The sequence below is a fragment of the Balaenoptera acutorostrata genome, chromosome 17 (genome assembly GCF_949987535.1).
Source record: "Balaenoptera acutorostrata chromosome 17, mBalAcu1.1, whole genome shotgun sequence".
In the NCBI taxonomy this organism is placed as follows: domain Eukaryota; kingdom Metazoa; phylum Chordata; class Mammalia; order Artiodactyla; family Balaenopteridae; genus Balaenoptera; species Balaenoptera acutorostrata.
In genome coordinates, this window is record NC_080080.1 from 30,307,028 (window position 1) to 30,329,380 (window position 22,353).

General features: G+C 35.1%; 1 protein-coding gene across 2 annotated transcripts in view; it reads left to right on the plus strand.

The window, feature by feature from the left end:
• Window positions 1–22,353, plus strand: part of ANGPT1 (angiopoietin 1) — a 270,839-nt gene that overhangs the window by 212,632 nt on the left and 35,854 nt on the right. For both annotated transcript variants that reach the window (XM_007188771.2, XM_007188772.2), the window contains exons 5-7: window positions 1,747–1,874; window positions 10,148–10,249; window positions 18,761–18,927. In XM_007188771.2, the coding sequence (XP_007188833.1) occupies window positions 1,747–1,874; window positions 10,148–10,249; window positions 18,761–18,927 (397 nt within the window). The remainder of the gene's footprint in view (window positions 1–1,746; window positions 1,875–10,147; window positions 10,250–18,760; window positions 18,928–22,353) is intronic.

Consider the following 22,353-nt stretch of genomic DNA (forward strand, 5'->3'; position numbering starts at 1 on the left):
AACCACTTGTGCAAACAGGAGCTATGTAGAGAACCATAATGCTATTAAATGTTATAATTCTATATTTTTGTTGTAGCAACATATATGACATGGATATTTCATTTCCTTGAACCATAGTAATTTTTGAAAATTTGAAATATTTATATTGAGATAGTCATTCTTTCTACAAAGATTAGACTGTTAATTTTTAATTACCTATAAATTAGTAACACCATGTGTCAAATATAAATCAGGTTAGTATTTTAGATTGTTAGAACATTTAAAATCATTTTATGAGCACTGATTTATAGCTTACCTTTGATATTATTATTTTTAAATACCATAGTGACTCAGAGTGATTGAAAGCAGATAATTATTAAGTAACCAGAGACTTTAAGGGCAAGATTATAAAATATTCTTAGTCTTAACTTCAAAAAAAGGCTAATGAAGCAAACTGCTAAAATAACATGTATTTATTAGAAAATACTAAATCATAAATACTTTATAAAGATACCACCTATATCTTTAGCTGAGGACTATTAAATGAGTCATTTTTGTATTTTGATCTCGTTAATAAGAACTTAATAGTGGATGAAGCTCAATGAATGAAATAAAGTTCCTCTCAGTAGAGATTATCTCTAATTAAATTTCTTTTTCCACTTGACTTCCAGCTTTTACTGAGCTCTTCCACCTATATAACTTAATTTCAAATCTTATTAATTTTTTTTTTTTTTTAAAGTTGAATCCTCCTCCAGAGCTGGAGAAGCCCATGTGGTTTTTTTTTTTTTTTTTTTTTAAAGATTTATTGATTGATTGATTGCTATGTTGGGTCTTCGTTTCTGTGCTAGGGCTTTCTCTAGTTGCGGCAAGCGGGGGCCACTCTTCATCGCGGTGCTTGGGCCTCTCACTATCGTGGCCTCTCTTGTTGTGGAGCACAGGCTCCAGACGTGCAGGCTCAGTAGTTGTGGCTCACGGGCCTAGTTGCTCCGTGGCATGTGGGGTCTTCCCAGACCAGGGCTCGAACCCGTGTCCCCTGCTTTAGCAGGCAGATTCTCAACCGCTGCGCCACCAGGGACGCCCTAATTTTTGTTCTTCTATTTGTGTGTCATCCACCTGATAGTTTAACTTCAGACCATTAAATAAAAACCAAAGTTTACTTCCCTTTTCATTCTAGATAGTTAAATTGGATCAGAGACTTCTTTCTACCTTTTAATTATTTTGAGAGTTTTTAAAAAATAAAAATTTCTAGGAGCTCTTCAACATAAAGCCACAGAAAAACAGTACAACCTTCTTTTAGCATCTTAAACCTCCATATTTTATTTTTATGTTTGAATTTATCTTCACCTCTCCCTCCTCCAAAAATGCTTTAGCATTTTTCAAACTTTCCTATGAAATGTAGGTAAGAACGTTTTAGAAATTTTAGAGAAACACTAACAAAATTGTTACCAATTGCAGGTATTACATGATCAGGTTACTTGTCCCTTGAGTTGATGTTCTGGAAGTGATAGAGAAAAAAACTAGAAATTAAGCAAAATATAAAAAGTATTCAGTTATAAACTGATCACATATTTTTCCTATAGTTTTGTAATTCTGTGAGTCACCTCAAAATCTAGTATTGTTCTTATGATTGATTTTTCAATAAATGCAACATTGACATTTGTTTGGAGGAAATGAAGACTTGCTTACCTATACTTGGAGTCCATTTGGGCACTAATGGTACTGATATTCACATATTGCAATCTTTTTTTTTTTGTTTTGTTTTTGCAGTTTTACTAAAGGGAGGAAAAAAAGAGGAAGAAAAGCCATTTAGAGACTGTGCAGATGTATATCAAGCTGGTTTTAATAAAAGTGGAATCTACACTATTTATATTAATAATATGCCAGAACCCAAAAAGGTAAAACCAGAAGTGTTTGTTTATGAGATGTAAAGCAGATCCTAGTTGAATTGCTGAATAATCAGATTGATTTGTGGGCTTGTTAAACTGAAAATATATGTGCCTGAGCTCTTTTCTCCCAAAGATACTCTGTTTCCCAGGTCCATAAAAGATGAAAACCCTATTGTACAGACCTCTTCCAACCCTCACATATCCCATCCCTATTTCACACAAAGTTTTCCATTTACCCTCTGCTCATTCCTGGAATGTCCCATTGTTCATAAATGCTTGCCTTGTACAGATTACATGTTGAAGTCACATATACTTCAAGTGCATCGAGATGAGTTAGGAACCATCTTCCAAAGTCCCAAGGACCCAGATGGTACACATCATCTACAGTTCAAATACCGTGGAGAGAGAGCTAGGGACATGTTTCTAGAGCCACTGCTCCTATTAGGGTAGAGAAACATATTTGATCTTAACTCATAATCTTGAAAGGATTTGCTTTTCATATTTACCTAAAAGGGTGTGTTGGAGGATAGTTTTCATCAGTATATTGAACAGGATCCAAAGTAAACTCTGAAGTAAGAAAACACTGTCTTGCTGTCACACCTCCTCTATATACTCTTTCTCCCTATTTATTCGTCAAATCATCCATCCATTCCTTCATTCAATACATATTAAGTGTATGTCATTTATTTGTCAGTAAATGACTAGGGACATAATATAAAACAGTTCCCAGTGTAGTGGTGAAGACAGACAATTACACAGAAATTATAACATACTGTAGAAGTGTAGTGATAGAGGCTGTTTGAAGTAGGGTTTATGGAGAGCCTTGAGGAAAGCCCTGATTTTCAACATATAAAAAACTTCAGCCAGATGCTCAAGACCCCAAGAGGACCACCTGCCCTTGCAGTGCTTTATCCTCAAAAGATGGAACAGTTTTTCTCCTTTCATTGCCCCACCTAAATTACCAGTCCTTTGTCCCCATTTCCTCTGGGTACTGTGCAAATGCTCTTGGAAGGCTTTCCCTGTTTCCCTCAAGCAACTTTGCATGACTCTCTCACTACCAGAATTCTATGAGGCAAGGATTTTACTTTTATCTTTGATTTCCCAGGACCCAGAATAGTTTCTGGCACATAATAGGTCCTCAGTAAATATGTGCTGAAATGAATGAATAAATAAATGACCTGCTGATGATAATATCAACACTTCTGTGTAGTATATAGTAAGTAAGCCTAACTTACTTAGTCATTCTGATTGTTAGTTTCCTTTGATGGGTGAGGGAAATGGATCATGGAGACCAGTTTGCCAGATGTCACACATATGTCAAGAGGGAGAGTCTGGACTCTACTATCCTCTCTGCTGATTTCAGTGAGGATTAGTGGTTTCAGTTAGCTCAATGATTTTTCCCTTTGCTGGAACAAAATTTTCTTCTGAAAAACGGTCTTCCATACTGACCTATAACAGGGGGAAGAGATAGAGAAAGTGCAGGGGGTAAAAGAGGTGGCAGGCAGTTATGGACATTGCTACCTGGGTCACCTACCAGAGAAGTCTGGTTTCACTGTATTTCATTTTGGGCTTCTGTGCAAAATTTTACTGAATCAGGTGTTCCATGTCTCAAAAAAAAAAAAAAAATTGTGAAGGTACAATAGCAAGTTTAGGAGTAAAGAGGAGAGGGTAATTTATTGTAAAAATTAGCTTTTTGAATCCTTTGGATTGTATGACATGAAGCCTTCCTACTCTGCTTACTGATATCTTAAAATCATACTTAAGTTTAAATTCAATTCATGTGCACAGGCATGTATGCACGCCCACACACTGACACTCCATACAGATGGCATGTGAAGTGTGTTAGAAACTGTCCTAGGAGAGAGGAGTGGAGCTAACATAAATACTTTCTGCAATTTACCTATTGTGCTGCCCAAAACCTGAAAGAACCCCTAAATGATTGTCACTTCCCCTCTAACATAATGACTATAAAAATAAAGTTAACTAAAAATATTGTGACCCTCCTTTTAGACTCTTAATAATTCTATATGTATGAATATATAAATAAAATAATTTTTAAAGTTTTTAGATTAACTTTTACACTTTTAGAATCTTTTTCAGTCCATCACCAGTACTACCACGTGACCCTTAGTGAGAGCATTACAAGTAAAGTTTGATCATTCCATTAAATTTAAGTCATGTAAATTCATAACTCTATTCTAGTTCAAAATGTTTTGAGATGCAAATAATGCACAGGCTATTTGCAGAAGCACTGCTTCTGTTAGGGTGGAAGAAAAGTATCCTAACTCATAATCTTGAATAACTCATAAACTTGAACAATAACTTATAAACTTAAATATATTTAAGTTGCTTTTTTAAAAGATTTACATGAAAGAGTGGGTTAGAGGATCCATCCAGTTCACTAGTTCAGTGGCTGACTTCTATGTTGGTTTCACAAGGATAACATGATTTAAATTTACGCCTCTGCAAAATAATGAATTTTACATATTATAGAGCTTCTGTGTTGTTCTTAAAAGAAAATCTAAAATATTAAATCCACAAATGCCAAATACCTGCTAAATTAAACTTACTAGATTTAGTCCCAGGGAAAAATATTACCCCAAACAGATTAGCAATCATATCAATACAGGCCTGTAAGAGGCAAATTTTATCACTGTAGAAACAGCCCCATGGAGCTTCAGATGGAAGAAGGAGAAATTCACATGTCATTTGTACTGTCATTAGATTTAGTTTAATTGGAAATAATAGCAGAGCATGGTGAGAGGGAGAGATAACTGACCATAAGGAAGAAAGACTTGTGGCCTCCTTCTTGACTTAAGTGTTCATTCCCTTGTTTTATTCTTTCCCTTTTATGATCACGATCCTCTCACAAATAGTAATACTGTTCTGTTATGGAGATGGATACTTTAGGCTGATGCACCTGCACTTCCTGGTAGGTAGCAAGTTTTGTTTTAAATCCGTTATTATATTCACATAGCTCAACATTAGTAAGAACAAATATTGTGTGAACTTCCCCAGTGTAATTTAGAAACTGATTAATATAATAGTTCAAAAGTACTGTGCATTTACAGTTTGCCAGCTTCTATTCTAAGCACATTATATATATATACTCACTTGTTTACTCCTTTCAATAACTCTATGATATAGGTGCTCCCATTATCCCTATTTTAGAAAAATAACTTTCCCAAATCACATAGTAAATATTGAACACAGACTTTGTAACAAAGGAATTAACTCTAGACTGTACCATCTTAAGAGGGGACTAAGTAGGATAATTACTTATATTAGAATTGACCGAAGCCGCACCATTCATAATTTTTTATAGGAACCTATGTGAATGACACGGGTAAGAGTTTATTATCAGAAAATTATGTTCTGATTGTAAGCCGTCCCATTTCCTCCTACCCAGTAATCTCATTTTCTTTTCTTATTTTGATATAAATAATTGGTATCCTCTCAGTTCTATAAAAAGTGCTTGGAAAATGCATCTTTCGGACCTTCACCCTTCCATGTAGATTATACTTCGGAGCTATAAAGTTTGGTGCTAATCGTGGATATGCCTAACAAAAACTTTGCTCATTTTAGTGCTTACAGAAGTTCTAGCAAGGGTGAGAAACTCAAGGCAAGCCTATATAAAAACAAAACAAAAAGTTCAATTATGTATGATATAAGATATGGATCAATCAATTAAATTGGCCTATTTAGGCAATTAACAAAAACTATTAATAAGAATTATTAATTTTAGGCAGAGTGAGAGTTGCAAGTATACACAATTGTTACACAGTTGTTTTGACTGACATCATTCCCTGCCAAGAAAGAATGTCTGCAAAAGTTAGAAGAGTATTATCTTTTCAAATGTGACGTGGAAGCCAAAGGCAGTTTTCTAGGACTATTAAAATTTTCAAGCAGATAGAAAATGAGAATTAGATCATTTATATATTTATTTTTTACTTTTTTTCATTATTAATAGCTTGTGGTTATCTTCCTCTCTGAATTCCCTCCATGCATGGTAGTAGGGAATAGGATTTTTCCTTTTATTTCATGTTTCTAAAACCAAATGCACTATTACCAGCTTAGTTTCATTCACTAAAACAAACCATTAAATCATAACTCTGATTATTGTAAAATATTTAAAAATTTGTTTCTGAATTTATAATCTCTCTAATTCTTGGAAAAGGACTATAACAAATGTATTGAGCCTTTTTTATTTAAGGCTATGGAAAAATAATTAACACTCACAAGGTTAATCATTCCAACTTGCACACAGCATAAAAGCATAAGAACTATGTGAATCAAATTTCCCCTTTTTGTTTGGGTTTAAATTGTTATATTATGTTAAAGGATACTTAATGCTTGAAAGCTTTGACCTTGCCTGGGATAGGAGCCAGTTCAATCTTTTCTCGGATAGAGTTAAGCCCAAGTCATATGATCAATAAATACAACAGGCATAGTAAATGTAGTGGGGCCTGTGTCTACAGGAAGGGCACTGCCAGATAGCACAGACCATACCATATTGGCGAAGGAACTTTTCAAGTCCTTTCATATCTCAAATCTTTCGAAACCAACCACCTAATTTTTTTAACTTCCTTCATCTGTTAAGCATAGGCTTTTTATTTTTCTTCTGACTAGAAATAACATGGTCTTTTGTGTGTGTGTGCTAGCATGAATCCAACTTCATATATATATGTACATATACATATATGTATATATATACATATACACGTACACTAAAAAGCATGCTCAAAGATTGATGATGCCAGTATTATTAACAAGAAGCTGGTAATTGTAATCATAAGGACAGTTTATTGAACTTCTATATATTTTGGCTTTTATGTCCTATATTATTCATAATAAATTATAAATAATAAATTATGTGAAATATATATAATAGCTGTTATAATATATGAGATATTATATACATAGAGTATAAGTGCACAATATAAATACATATTATCTCATCTGTAGAGATGAGATAATCTAAGAGATTAATGACAAAGCTTAGTATGTGCCAAACACTGTTCTAAAAACTCCATATGCATTGACTCATTTAATCCTTGCAAAAGATCCATGACATAGCTTGAGAGAGCAGAGGTGGGACTGGAACACAGGCAATGTTGCACCTGAGTCCATGCCCCTAACCAATGTGTCATTCAGTTCTATTGTGTCCACATTCCACAAATGGCAGCTGTTATCCTTGCTGTTATTACTGAGTCCTAACAAGAATTGTAGAGCGTAAGGTCTAACCTCTTAAGTTCTCTGCACTTTAGCTTCCAAGGCAGTAATCTGCCTGGGTAACTCCTCTCTCCTCTGGGCAACTTTCTCTGGGTCTTTACCTAAGAAGTACTCCCAACACATCTTAACATTTTCAAGTCACTAGATACCTTTGTTTAAAAAGAAAGTTGTCTTTTTCTAAAATTAGTGAGTGATTTTAAAACTTTTTAAGTGCATAGAATTTTAATAACATAGATAATAGTAATAAAAAAACTGTAAAGAACAGTTTTCTCTACACACTCTATATTTATAGATGTAGTTATTCCTTTCCCTGAGAGTGTTAAGTGGACTTCATAGGTTTGCAAACACAGTTTGGCAAACTTTCAGGCAATCAGTGTCCATTAGGAAATCAAAATCTGGAAAAAAAATTCTAGGTTAACCAGTCAAGGCAGGGTAAAATATAATTAAAAAACAAGTGAAATTAGTTTCCTCTAACAAAATATTTCCTTGACATTTTCACTCACTCTTATCTGTTTTACCAGTAAAGTTCCACTTTGGCCACTTGTGTTGAATCATCAACTATGCCCTCTGTAAACTGTGCCATCTGGATTTTATTCTTATAGGAATCCTGCAGTCTCTCTCTTCAAGGTCACTAATGGCTCCTTCAGTTTAAATTTAAGTGTGTATTTTCCTAATCTTTATTTATCTTGACTTGTCTGGAATATTTGATTAAGTAGATTATTCCCCCAACTCAAAATCCATCCCCAGCTTTCACTGCATTCCATTAATCAAGTTTTCCTATTTTATGTCTTTCCTTATTGCATCTCTAGTTTTTCAACAAATATTCATTTAGTACCTGCTAGGCTACTGTCCATACTGCTCTAGGCACCAGGGACAGTAGCAAATAAAATGAAGTTCCTGCCTGCCTAAAGGTTATTGGTGTCTTTTATCTCCATCAGTTGTTCACCAAAGCCCATTCTTGGACCCGACCCTCCCCCCACATCTGTTTCCACTTTTTTTTTTTTTTACTTCTTTAAATTCCATCTTTGTGCTATCAACTACTGCTTTCAAGAAGATTACCCCTAATATAATTTTGAATTAGGTAAACAGGGGGTTCAAATCCTAGATCCAGTATCTTATATTAATAATAACCATTGGTAAGTTGCTGAAATACTCAAAGCCTTAGGTTTTTCATCTGCAAAATGGAGATAATAATCATACCTACATCACAGGGTTGTTGTGAGATAAATTAGAAAATGCGTGTAGAGTGTTTAAATTATCTAGCACTTAAAAGGCATAGTATTGTTATGACTATTTCTTTCTTAGTCCCTCATGCTCTTATCCTTATTCTTACCCTTGATCTACCTACAGTTAGATCATCCCTAACTGATCAATAAACTCCCCCTTTTGGATGACTATGCTACCTGAAACTCTAGGTTTTCAAAACCATGATCATTTTCTTTTCTCACATGTTAGCTCTCTTCCTTAAATTTCTCATTTAGATTACTGACTCTATTATTCTCAGGTCACTAGAGTTGAAAATTGTGGATTCCCACATCTCCTTAACTCTACAGGGGCACTCAGTGTTTTAACTTTTAGATGTTTTGAGGAAATGATCCGTATTTCGCCAGTTGTAACACAGAATCAATGCCCAAAAATGCTTGTTGGGTGAAAAAAATTGAATTAGAATTAGAATTAAGGAAGACAAAAGACTAGACGGAGGTTATGTTGAGGACAAAGAGCAGGTGCATAGAGGCTAAGGGATTAGTAGAGGGAGAACTTCAGGACAGGGAGAGGAATTTCAAATCTGCGATCTTGGAGGTGAGTCAGTTCCTAGTGATAATGAATACATACTGATGGGTGGATGTTCAAATTAGAGGAAGAGCCCTCAGGAGAGCATTTTGCCTATTTTTATATGCTCACAGTTAAGTATGTACCTCTTAGTTCCTTTTACTGCCAGGAAGTACATGGACAGTTTGTCCTTTGAATAACATTTCTTGCCATTGTTTTCATACCCTTTAGCCATTTGTGCTCCAAATTTAATGCTTCAGGGAAAACACTTGAGGTTTTTCCTTTAATCAAGCTCTTTGCCCACACAGCCTGCCTGCTGCTGTTGCCTCATATCTACACCTTTAGCCAGCCTCCAAATTGCTTTAGTATTCAATTGCCGGGGGAATGATGTTCCCCAAAGCTGAGCCCTTGAATAATCAAGCTGCCACATTTATGCTACATCAATTACAGTGATTGCTCTCCAAAGATAATGCCATTACAGATATGTTTCTCTCCTTGGGTGGACTTGGGGAGAAATGAATCAATTTCTAAATAAATAATATTGTATTTAGAATAATTGAAATAAGCATAAGTCTTTGAAAGATTTGGATAACTTTTCCACATGGGAAAGAAATGCTTCTCACAGTCAGAAGGAATACAGTATGTCATGTTCTCTTCTTATTGTTCATGACAAAAATTCAAGCAAATAATGTGTTCTCCATATGCTGGGGACCAAATTTTGCCTCTAATGTAATACTGAACCATCAAGAGTAATTATTGTAGTATATGAGCATGTAGGAGTTAATATACAATGAAATGTGTAATAGCTAAATATAAATGATTTTTTAAATATTATTTTTCTAAAACCTTTATTATTAGTATATTGTGATTTAATAAATTAAAGTTAGAAAATTCCAAATCTTAAGTTTTAGCAATAAAATGGTCTGTAACTTTGGAAACTTTTAGTAGCATTTTAAAAACTTGAATATGCATAGTGCCTATTACCATTTAAGACAAACTTTTTAAAAATAATTTTTATAGTCTGTGACTGAGACAATTTTCAGCTGACTGATTTAAACCTTTACAAGTAATTTATGCACATTTGATGGGATTTAATCAGAAACAACTCGAATATAGGAAGAAATAGCCAATAAAATGTCTAAATTAATATTTTCAGTATGGCAATTTTTATTATTTTTGTCTATAGACCTATCCATCCTATTTCTGTCTTGAAACATATCTGATACCTGTTTGTTTAAAATAGACATAATTTTCACTTGACTTTATTTTCCCTTTGTCAGGTATTTTGCAATATGGATCTCAATGGGGGAGGTTGGACTGTAATACAGCATCGTGAAGATGGAAGTCTAGATTTCCAAAGAGGTTGGAAAGAATATAAAATGGTAAGATGGAAGAATTTACATAGTTTTTGATGATTTATCATGAGATTTTCTTCACTACACTATGTGATAAACCTTTGTATTTTTAGGTGTCTTTCAGTTATTTTAAAAATAAAATGATACATTTGTGACATTATTCTTATTAAACACAAAACACTCATAAATCTTTTTCAGTAAATGATTTCCATGTGTGCATCAGAAGGAAAAATATATTACTGAAATTATTGAGTGAACTGTTACATATTGTCTGAATTTGTTCCTGGTTGAATGAGGGTGGAGGAAGCTAGAATTTAGACCCAGGCTGGGTACATGAGCCAGGACAAGGGAAGTGTGCAGGGCTGTGGGCTGTGGTGCAGGACTGGGAGGTACTACCAATGGCTTCACTCACATGGCTGGCAAGTTGTTGCTGGCTATGGACTGAGAACTCCTCGATGTGGCTAAGTTGGGCTTCTCCCAGTACAGTGATCCAGGGTCATCAGACTTATTAAGTGGCAGTTGGCATCCCTCAAGCACAAAAATAGAACCTTCCAGTCCTTTTTAAGATTTATTAGACCCAGAAATGGCATGGTTTCACTTCCGCTACATTCTTTTAGTTAAAGTTGGTGACAGGGCCAGTCCAGATTCAAAGTGAGACAAGTACACAAGGGTGTGAACTGTGAGGCATGATTCACTGAGGTCTCCAAAATAACAGCAGACATCATCACCACCACCATCATCACCATCATCATATCTAACCCTTTCGATGTTTAATATGTGTAAGCCTCATACATAAATTCTTACCTAATTTTTATATCAAACCTATTATACAAAATTACCTGTGAGAACATAGGATAAAGGTGATGTTACTGAGCAAGGGCTCGTTGCCTAAGGTTTGTAGAAGCCAATACTATGGCACAGGCTTTTGAGAAAAGAAAGAGCTTTTATTTCGAGGTCGACCAGTAAGGAGACAAGAGGCAAGGCTCTTCAAATCTGTCTCCACAATCCAGGGATCAGGGTGAAATTTAAAGGATCAGGGGAATTTCAAACGTAGAAGCTGATTGGCTAGGCTTGAATCAGTCTATATAAGCTGCTGGAACCCAGAGTTTTCATATTAAAAGATTTCTTGCTTTGTAAAGAGCTCCAGGAGCAACATTTCTATTCTTTGAGTTCTGTAGACTGAAGATTCTTGGTTCTGGGGTCGCCCTGGAGACGTGGCTTCCTGTCTTGCACATGCACAGTTCTAGTCTTTACCGTGCCACTTACAAATGGAGTGATTTTTGGCAAATCACTTACCCATACCTTAACTTTCTCACTTGTTAAAAGAGTACATTAATAATAGTACCTCATCTGCCTTGCAGGCATATTGCGAGAATTAGCTATAAGTAAAGCTCTTGGCACATTGAATTGTCAGTAAATAGTAAGTATTATCATGATCCAAGATTAAAACATCAAAGACTGCAAATTTTTTTCTTAACTCTGGCAAAAATATTATTTTGCAAATCACCTTAAATCATGATTATTTTCACTACTAAAATGAGACGTGAAGAAGTTATCTGAGAATTAGACTATAAATATAGATTCTGGCAAGTCTGAAATACATTATTATTGATACTAATGGTAAAAGAAAATTTGATATAAAGTTGTCATCACAGTGACTTTCCAAAATGGTGACTTACTAGCTGTAAGCATCTGCTGCCTTGGCAAACTAGGCACGTTAAGTAAGAGAGACTGACGTATGAAGGATGGCATTGATTCATGTCTCATAAGCATTTACCAAATGTATATATTTTAAGCAATTTTTTAAATTATTGGAATGGGACTGAATTATTGTTTATTCACAGCTTTTGTGAAGTTTACTCCTCTCCCTTTTTTATTTATTTATTTATTTTTTCCCCTTTTTTAAAGTAGAAAGACTATCATGTTTTATTCAAACTAGAACAATTTATCATCCGAGTGTCAATTCTACATGCTCAGAAATGAGATAAACTCCAAACTTCTGAACCATATTGGCAAAATGAGTCTGATGACGTCTTTTTGTTTTAATTAAAAGAATTTATTATATGTTATAACTTGGTTAATTTTCACCAAAACACATGGTATAAAGTGTTTCGGTTGTTTCCTCCAGAGCTTTTCTTTCACCTAAAGACAAAATAACGACTCCACAAAGAATGGATATAGACCCCTTATGCCAATGCTTATCAGTCACACCCACTTCTGCTCCCTGAATCAGAACTTGCTGCTAGGGGCAAGGATGCACACATCCTTTGGGAAAAAGAACTTCTTGGCGTGTACCACTTCCTCCTCAGTCTTCACTGATCTATTAAATGCAGTAAGACGCTTCACTTCTTTCTCAGGCACTGAGTGTAGAAATAAAGTTTCATCCCTCCTTCTTTTCTGCCTTTCCTCCCCTCCTTCCCTTCATTCTGGTTGACATCTGTGGGCTGCCTCTTGCTTCATAAGGTCTCCAGAACAATATGTTAACATTACCAATGCATGAAATTACAAATATATAATTATAATTTTTAAACGTCTCTCAATATGGAAGATTTGCAATTTATTTGATTCTTAACATTGGCTTTAAGCCTACAAAATCTTTCACCTAAGCTTTGTTTTCACTTAAACTTCCTTATGAGGAGATTAAGCAAAACGTGGTTTATGGATTTGTAAAGATGTTTGCCGAGAGGGAAGTCTGGAGTGGGCTTTTTTAATGAGGCACTTAAGGAACTATATTAACTCCTTCAAGCCATGAGGATACCATTTAGTGGCCTCCAGCAATAACACTTACCAGCAGTACTTTTGCATATAAAGCCCAATCAAGCTAGGAGTTCCAAATAGTACCCCAGTGGCCTAACTTTATAGAAGGTAGTGACTAATGCCCTGGAGACAACCTGTCTTTGTATTGAAAACAATTACCCATATAAACAGAGCTTCTTACACAAGTATTTCAGGCTGAGCACAATACCTTCTGGGAGTTCTTTGTTTCTGGAAAGAAATTAAGAGCACATTTTCAACTGCATTTTAACATCTTCACATTAAAAGGAGAAAAATATATAAGAAGTTTAAAATGCTGAAATAAATCATCCTCTGATCTTTCTTGGGCTGTCTCGGCAGTTAGAGGAGATGCACAACTGAATTGTATATTAAGCACCTTTGGAAAGCCACAGCTCAGTAACCCTGACTTCTTATCTGTTTTCTTTAATCATTTTATGAAAAGAGATGAAATCCATAGGATACATGGACTGTGTCTGTTTTCAATTGTTTCAGCTATAAAAAGTCAACACTTCCTATGAGCATTATCAGACAAAACAAATAAAGTATCAGAGACAATTATTTTATTAACTTGGAAAAATACAAACCAAAACTGAACATTTCTGCAGATTTTGGCAAAAACTAATGAATATTGGTCTTTACCCTGTGTGGTTTTTTTTTTTTTTTTTTTTTTTTTTTTAGCAAAATGTGGTTTTTAAGGCCAATTTTAAGTCAGTATTAGTTTAAGCTAAATTCCAGGGTCTTTTGCCTTTTATTAAAGAGCTAAAGGAGGATTAAAATTGATTAACAATCTATCTGAATTATGATATCAAAATCTTTCATACGATTATGATTGACGTAACTAAACAGTTTTCATGAAAGGATATGGCATAGCATCCTTGGATTTTATTTATAAAAAGGAAGAGGGTTTCCCTGGTGGCGCAGTGGTTGAGAATCTGCCTGCCAATGCAGGGGACACGGGTTCGAGCCTTGGTCTGGGAAGATCCCACATGCCGCGGAGCAACTAGGCCTGTGAGCCACAATTACTGAGCCTGCGCGTCTGGAGCCTGTACTCCGCAACAAGAGAGGCCACGATAGTGAGAGGCCCGTGCACCGCGATGAAGAGTAGCCCCCACTTGCCACAACTAGAGAAAGCCCTCGCAAAGAAACGAAGACCCACCCAACACAGCCAAAAATAAATAAATAAATACTTAAAAAAAAAAAAAAAGAGGAAGAAATTCTATCTTTATTACTATTGTTTGTTTATTCAATAAGGACTTGCTACTTTTTCAGTGTCAGCACTGAATTTTGTATAATATTTTACTTTTATTCTTATGAATGTTGCAAGCTATCTATTTGGAGTAAAATATAAACCTGTGGTAAGCTGTTATGTGTACAATAATGTGTAAACCTTTTTTTGCTTGTTTGTGCATTGGTCATCTCTGTATTTCAGGCGTAAATATGAATTTTTTCAAGGACAGCCCCATAGTACATAATCAACACTTAACTCCTAATATCTTCAATATGAAGATGAAGTTTTATGCCTATCTCTTCCCTTGTACCACTTAGGTAATTTGATCTGGTTAATTTATTTTTTCTCATTTGCACTCGGAATATTTATTCTACATCATAATCCTATGGTTCCCCACCTTTAGTACACAGCAGACTCACCTGGGGAACCTTTTAAAAGTACAGATCTCTAAGACCACCCCAGACATAACTGAGTCAGAACCACCATACAGGAACCAAGTCATCTATATTTTGAAAAAGCTCCACAACTCTTTCTGATATATACTGCCAACTGAAAGTAAGTGCCAAAACTATCAGTTTATTAGCATGGGCTTAAGATCTCAAAAATTACCTCTTTTGTAGATCCTAAAACTTTTGAAATGTAGTGAGAAAGGGATTAAAAAAAAGTATGACCACAGTAGAGTTGAAGAAGACAGCTTCTCTTTAGCATTAAGAAAGCAGAAACAAGAGTAAGAAGATAATCTGTAGACACAAACTATGGTTTGTGTCATAGTTTAGCCCCAGTTGCAACCAGTTGGTTTAAATTTCTTGTTTAATAATTAACTTCTCGGATTAAAGTGACAGTACTCATTTGTATAAACCAATATTCAACTTGTCATAAGAATACATTAGTTTCTAGCATCTGAGAGCCATTTAAAGAATTGGTTCATATCCCCTTATTAATTCTCAGGCTAAGACAAGACCTGGATTATTTTTGTTCCCTTTCTCGTACAGAGTAGGAAAGAACCGCTTAACATCATACAGCTTATAGTCTCTTGGGAGACAGGCGAGTAAACAGAAAATTACTATATATTGTGATATATCCTCTAATTATAATAAAAACAACTAGATTTTTGTTAAGTGCTTCTCATGCATCAGCACTGAGATAGATGCTTTAGGTATATTATCTCACTTTTTTCTCACAACACTCTATATGGAAATGACATTTTAAATCCTTGTTTTGCATATAAGGAAGCTGAGGCTTCAAAGTAACAGCAAATGTGTGGCAGAGCAAGCCTTCAAATTGGAACAGAGAGAGAGAGTAGAAGTTGTTTAATCAAAGCCAAGTCTTTATTCCTAGGTGTCAGATTCGTGGCTGGCCTGATAAACTAGCCAGCAGACAGTTTACTAATGTAGGAACCCATTTCCCCTTCTTTCTTGACTTTTTCATCTTTATGATGAAATGCTTGTTTCTGCATCACTGCACTCAGCTATTAGAAGGTTTCTTCCCTACACTATCTCTCTAACAGTCATGTTGATTCCTTGCAGCCAATACAGCATATTTAGAAAGTTTTTTGGGAAGGTGCATGAAATAAAATTTTGGCTTATGAAAGCAAATTTCATTGCTTTCAGTTGCTTCTTCCTCTATTTTCAGTCAGAAAAAGCAAACTGTTTAGGAAGGGTTGTTAATCTCCGCTTAGAGGGGGGTACAAGCCTGCATGCCAAGAGGGGAATGGAGGCTCTTGGAGGAATGATACAAACGCTCCTCCTTTTCTGAGGCTCGCTGGAGATCACTGTACTTTTCACTAAGCTGGAGAGCTTTTATCCTTGCAACACTTTCAACAACATGGAAATATTTGATCTAAAACTTAACACTTCATCATTCCCACCCTCCTTATTCACAGTTAGTACAATTACTGAATCTCTTCTAACTGGCTACACAAAAGAGGGAATCAAGTGGCTATAGAGAGAGTTTTGACATGTCTGAGCTGAGAAGAAATGCAAAGAGAATCCAAGCAGTCTTCTTTTTCTTCCCAGTGGCTGCTGCAATTGAGAATGTGCTAATTCTTTGACTTTCAGTCCCCTGTAACTTTATGCTTTGCTTATTCATTGGAGAAGGTAAACTTTACTCTTCTCCCTGGTATGAAGCACCAGCTGCCCTAAAAATGTGTAAAATTCTTAGCACATCTTAAATTGCTCTAAGATTTCCTGCCACTGTGGAACTCTTGCAAAGTGTGACTTGAGCATCTTAGGAACAGAGAAGAAAGGAGGCACTGGAGTATGGACTTCATCATCTACCTGTGTTCTGAGCTACAGGTAGATGGTCTTTGGGGATGCATATACCCACTGCAATTTGGACAAAGGGTGTTCAGTTAATCAAAAACTAAGCTAAAGTGGGGAATAACCTTAAAAGTGTACCTCTATATGCTAATACATTTCATTGAAATATAAAAAATACACATTCATTTACCCATGTGTTTATAATGTAGGCTCAAAGCTTGGAATTCTGAGTCAGTGGCTCTTTCATAAAACTTTCCCATAATCAAATGCATCAAATTTCTAGCTTCTGTTTTTTTTAAACTAGAGCAAGTAAGGCATATACAAAGTAATGTACAGTAAAAATCCTCTAAAGTTTTATTATTTTCCTCAGTCTTTTAGAGTTGTTGCAACAACATATAGCTCAAAAGCGTTTTTTAGTGATTTGCTTTCATTGAGCAAATCTAAATATTTAAATTAGTTTTTATATAAAAACAGAACAAAAACTCCTCTTTCCCCACTAATATTTAACTTATTTACATAACATTATAAATCTTATCATTACAATAACAGAACTGGAATAAATGAGTTTGAGACCAAATGCAGTTGGCCTTTGGTAAGTCACTCAATTGGCAGACAGTAGTGCACAAATGTATTTAATACTTTCAGTGTACTCTGGACATCAATATATTTTAAATAAGGAATGGAGAATAGTGATTCATATGTTAAGTTGGTTAAAGGAGAAATCAGTTAAGAACACTTCTACTGTAGTTGTAATTCTGTAAAGTTGATATACATTAAATATGAAAAGAAACAAATATTTTCCAAATTCTATCTTCTGTGTTGAGAAAATAAGGATTGCTGTGATTATTTTAGTACTTCCCTCATACTTCTTCTTAATACAGATAAAATAAAACTTTTATTAATGAATACCTCAATGAACCAGAATATGTTTCTTTCTGCAACATCAAAGTATATTATGTGATTACTGGACACCTCCAAGTCTTCCAAGCATGAATGTGCACAAGACAAACGGGGAGTTTGTTCAGATTCAGATTTATGGACTGGCTCTCAGATAGTTTGATTCAGATTGGAGCCAGGAATATTTTTTTTCAACTAGTGCTCCAGTGATTATGATTCAGTTGGGCACTTTAAGAAACACCCCTGAGACACAACCAAATTACCTACAACAAGAATTATGTTTTAAGGTTACTTCTCTGAATGCAATTGCAGGGTGACATAGCCTTTGTTTTCTTCCTTCCTCCCTTTCTTCCATTTTCTTTGAACTTCAGTAAAACATATGGAGTGCCCAGTGTATGCCAGCATTCTACTAGTCTTTGAGGATTCACAAATACAACACAGCTTCTGTCGTCAAGGAGTTCATAGTCTGGTCAGTAAAACAAACCGATATATCAAGAATTACACCGAACTTCAAGTTTTACCAAGGAACACTTTCTGAGGCAATTGTGAATACCCAAAGTCTAGGATGCCAGTAGTTTCCTAGGGTTTTAAATTTTCCTATCACTAACATAGCCAACATTAAGAGTTAGCTTTCTTTTGTGTACTTTCTTTTACTCCACAAAGAAAACTGTTTTGAACACAGTAACAGTGACTGGGATTGCCCTAAAGACAACAGTGGAACCATATTGAGATTCTGGGGCGGGGCAGCCGGCCAGGTTCACTTACTAGCTCTTAAGTGTCAGCCTTCGGCCTCAAAATCCTAATCTATGGAGGCGAAGTATTTAAATGATTACAGTTCTGGACTTACAGATTTGCTTATTATTACTTAAAAATGAAACTGTTAAAGCTAGAGAAGTTAAGGGTCTAGTAATCTGTTATTATCTAACCATAATTTGACTTGTGAATAATAATAACAAAAATAATAGTAATATTGTTAAATAACTTGTCTGATACTATGCTGATGATATTCATTGAAAAATATTTACACTATGTTGAAAATATTCCATTAACTAGTATTTTAGAAACGTTTTCAAAAGCAAGCTGTGATTGAGAAGCATTTACTGGTTAAACCTATTAACCAGATTCATTTAATTCAAAAACATCTCATCTACACAGATTTGTATATCAGAATTTACTGTAATAAGAATTAGACATGAGCCTCGATGGAGGGAAACATAGCAGAAAAATACTGAGTGAGTAATCGAAGAAAGTGTATAAAAATATGAAAGAACCATCTTTACTTTTAAAGAATGTTTTTTATTGTTTAGAACATAGCTTAATACTAAACATGGAAAGAGCTTCTCTCTGAATTAACAACCGCATCCCTGTCTTCTTTCACAGGGTTTTGGAAATCCCTCTGGTGAATATTGGCTGGGGAATGAGTTTATTTTTGCCATAACCAGTCAGAGGCAGTACACACTAAGAATCGAGTTAATGGACTGGGAAGGAAACCGAGCCTATTCACAATACGACAGATTTCACATAGGAAATGAAAAGCAGAATTACAGGTAGGTCCTTCTTGGGTGTGGTGTTCAACTGCCTCAGGCCTAGTCATTTAAGAGTTTTAATGGAAAAGTGTGAAAGAAAGAAATGATCAAAGTTATCCTTCAAATTGAAAATCAGGCTGTCTAGGCCTATGACAAAGGGATGCAAAAAACCCTGTAAAAACTTCTTCAAAGCTTTAAATTTCAGTTTTCACAGACTGACTATTTTTTTTTTAGAATTTTTTTTTTAATTGGAGTAAAATTGCTTTACAATGTTGTATTAGTTTCTGCTGTACAGTGAGGGGAATCAGCTATATGTGTACCTATATCCCCTCCCCCTTGGACCTCCCTCCCACCCACCCCCCCATCCCACCCATCTAGGTCGTCACAGAGCACTGAGGTGAGCTCCCTGTGCTAGCTATTTTACACATGGTAGTGTATTTATTCCCAGACTGATTATTTTGATGTTGGCTCAAATTCTAGAGGATAGGGAATTAATTCAAACATGATATTATTGTTGTTATTTTTATTGTTGCTGTTATTGTTATGGAGGTGCAGTGAATTTATACATATAAAACTAATGACAGAGAATTGACTCAAACTCAGGGGCTTGAAATAAATACTTTCTTCTATCAAAAGATTTTTTCTACTTGTACTTCCCTTATTTACTTTTCTTAAATTATTTTTTACATTATCTTGAAGGTGACAAAAGAGGAGTAAAATTTTATGTTTGAATGATTTACTAAAAAATAAGGTGAGGCATAATTTAGAATTTTTTGGTCAGTAATGTGAGAGACAAAAATAAATCCAAGTAATGGCATCAAAATACACAACACATCATTGCGGATTAAAAATAGACTATATACTTAATTGTTAACATCTCTGATTTTTTTTTCAATGAGCAGCTTGTACACTAGAAAAAAATGGTTAATCAAGTAATGCAGGGTGGTAAATTCATTTCACAAACACTTATTGTATTACTTCTATGTTCCCGAAACTCTACTAGGCACTGGCAAACTTGCAGTCAGTGATGAGGTCACTAGTCTCCCAGACCTCACAGTTTAGCTTTGTTACAAACTAGGTCACTAAATAACTGGTTGGCCTTCCTTGAGGACAGGAAGTATATTTCAGTTACTTTTATATCAGTACCCATAAATGCAATACTTGGCACATAGCAGGTCCTTAATAATGGTGTGTGACTCAGTTTTGTAAATTAGATAAACAGTAAATTAGGGTTGCAATGATTTTAAACTCTTGATATCGTGGCTACTCTACAGTGGTCTTGGAAACACAACTGTGTGCATTAAAGGGTTGGCACACTGCTTCAAACAAATGCAATGACAGCGACCAAGGCCTTATGCTTTTTTTCCAACCTGTGTGGCCATCTCCTCATAGTTCAGCTGTTTCTGCTGCTATTTGTCTTTTTGAAACATGCCATCCTTTAGGAGTTTAAATCTACAATTCTTTTATGAACACATCTCATTTTATTTTAATGGATTATGTGTGGGATTGGATCCTTGGAGACATAATAATCATTTTCTTAACAAACAGTGATGATGTCACCACAACAGAAGATGAGAAATAGATCTAAAGAGTTGATAGTCTCATCGTGGGGAGAGAGGGTGTGCATATGGCAACTCAAGAAACCAAAGAAGAGACATTAATAAAATGCAATGGACTGTAAGAAGAAATGTTTCCAAGGAGGTCAATGTTTTGAGAGTTTTATAACAAGAAAAACCACTGTAAAACATCAGGGGTACTCTTATGTAAATGTTTTGAGCTGAAACTTGAAACTATATGAAACTTGGCTAATGTCAGACAGCCTGACAATAGGACTAGCAAATAATTAGTCTAGTCTTTTTTCTAGGCTCCTGAAGAATTTGCTTTGGTTCTTTTCCAAAATGTCTCTCAGTTCTTGTGTGTGTGTGTGTGTGTGTGTGTGTGTGTGTGTGCGCTTATGAGGCTGGGGTGGTATTAAGGGTGCAAAGAGTGGGTAGGTTTAGGAGGGTCGGAGGCATCTGAAGTAGGCTTCAGGGTACATGGTATGAATGTCATTCTGGCATCTGCATGAGGAAGGCACACTTATCTCCTCTTAAGATGCCCACTGCCCTCACTGAGCATTTCCTGGTCCTTGAGCATCTTTGTAATTCTGACCTTCACCCAAATAATGCAGCTCTGTGATCAAAAAGCTAAAGTGAGGTGTACACTCTGAGATCTCCATTTTTCTCTCTTGAGAGAATTGTGAACCTTGAGAATCAGAATTATAGATCCAGAAGGAACTTAATCATTTAATTCCAGACCTCTGGTTTTAAAGAAAAGAAGGCTGAGGTTCAGAAATATGTAATATTTTTGTCCAAGGAGGGAAAAAGACTTAAATATGGGATGTTTGGCTCCTTCCTAGTTAGGTGTGGTTTCCACTCTGTAATGCTACTGTAATAAAGCTGGTGTCTCTGGCCCTCTTTCCTGCCAAGACCCAGCAGAAAATAGATCTGTAATCATCACCTTCTCATGCAGTTAAATATTAAGATTCACAATGGCATCAAATGAGAAATTAAAACTCATTAAAACATAATGCCTGTTCTGGTGAAAGCTTAATTAAAATAAGCACGCTATAAACTGGCATTATTCACTCTTTCAAAGAAAATCAAACAGAAGCTTGAAAAGGGAAGCTACACCCTTGTGACTTCCCTGTCCACCTCTATCTTCACTCATACCCAGCACTAATTCTCCAGGCCCAGTAGCACCACAGGTGGCCTCAAGTCAGGACTCCAGATATCTAGCTTTGCTTTTCTGTGCTTGTTCTCATTTCTCTTCCCTCTGAATTAGGATGCCTCGTTATGATAAATTATTAAAGGAATTAATGCTAACACTTGTATAGTATTTTATAATCTGTGAAATGATTTTTAATATTATAATCATTTAATCCTTACAATGAATTTTGAGCTAAGTATTATTAGACACATTTTAAAGATGAAGAAACTTTGATGAGGCTTTGGTCAATTGACCTTCTCAAATTCAACTAAATTCCAACTAAAATCAAAACTATGGAATTCATGGTGGGTTTTTTTCTTCTATTTTTACATTTTCTATATTTTTCCTCTTTCAAATTAAATTCAGAAATTTTTGAGTTTTCTTTTTTAAAATATTTTATCTTAATAGAAATTATATTTTGAAAACTCTTGTAATAGTTGTGGCCATAATGTATAAACCAAAAAAAATTTCAAATAGATCTTTCTCATGCTCTAGACACATATTGATTGAAAGTAAATGTTGTGAATAGATTGATGAGCTTACAAATGTACATGTAATACACATATTTTCCTTTTATCCTCCAGGGAAAGTCCAAATGATTTTCTCAGATAGAAAATAAAATCTGTAGAACCCAAGAGAATATAAATAAGAAAAAAACAATAATGTGAGAGTGTTATGATAAACACATCATGTGCAATA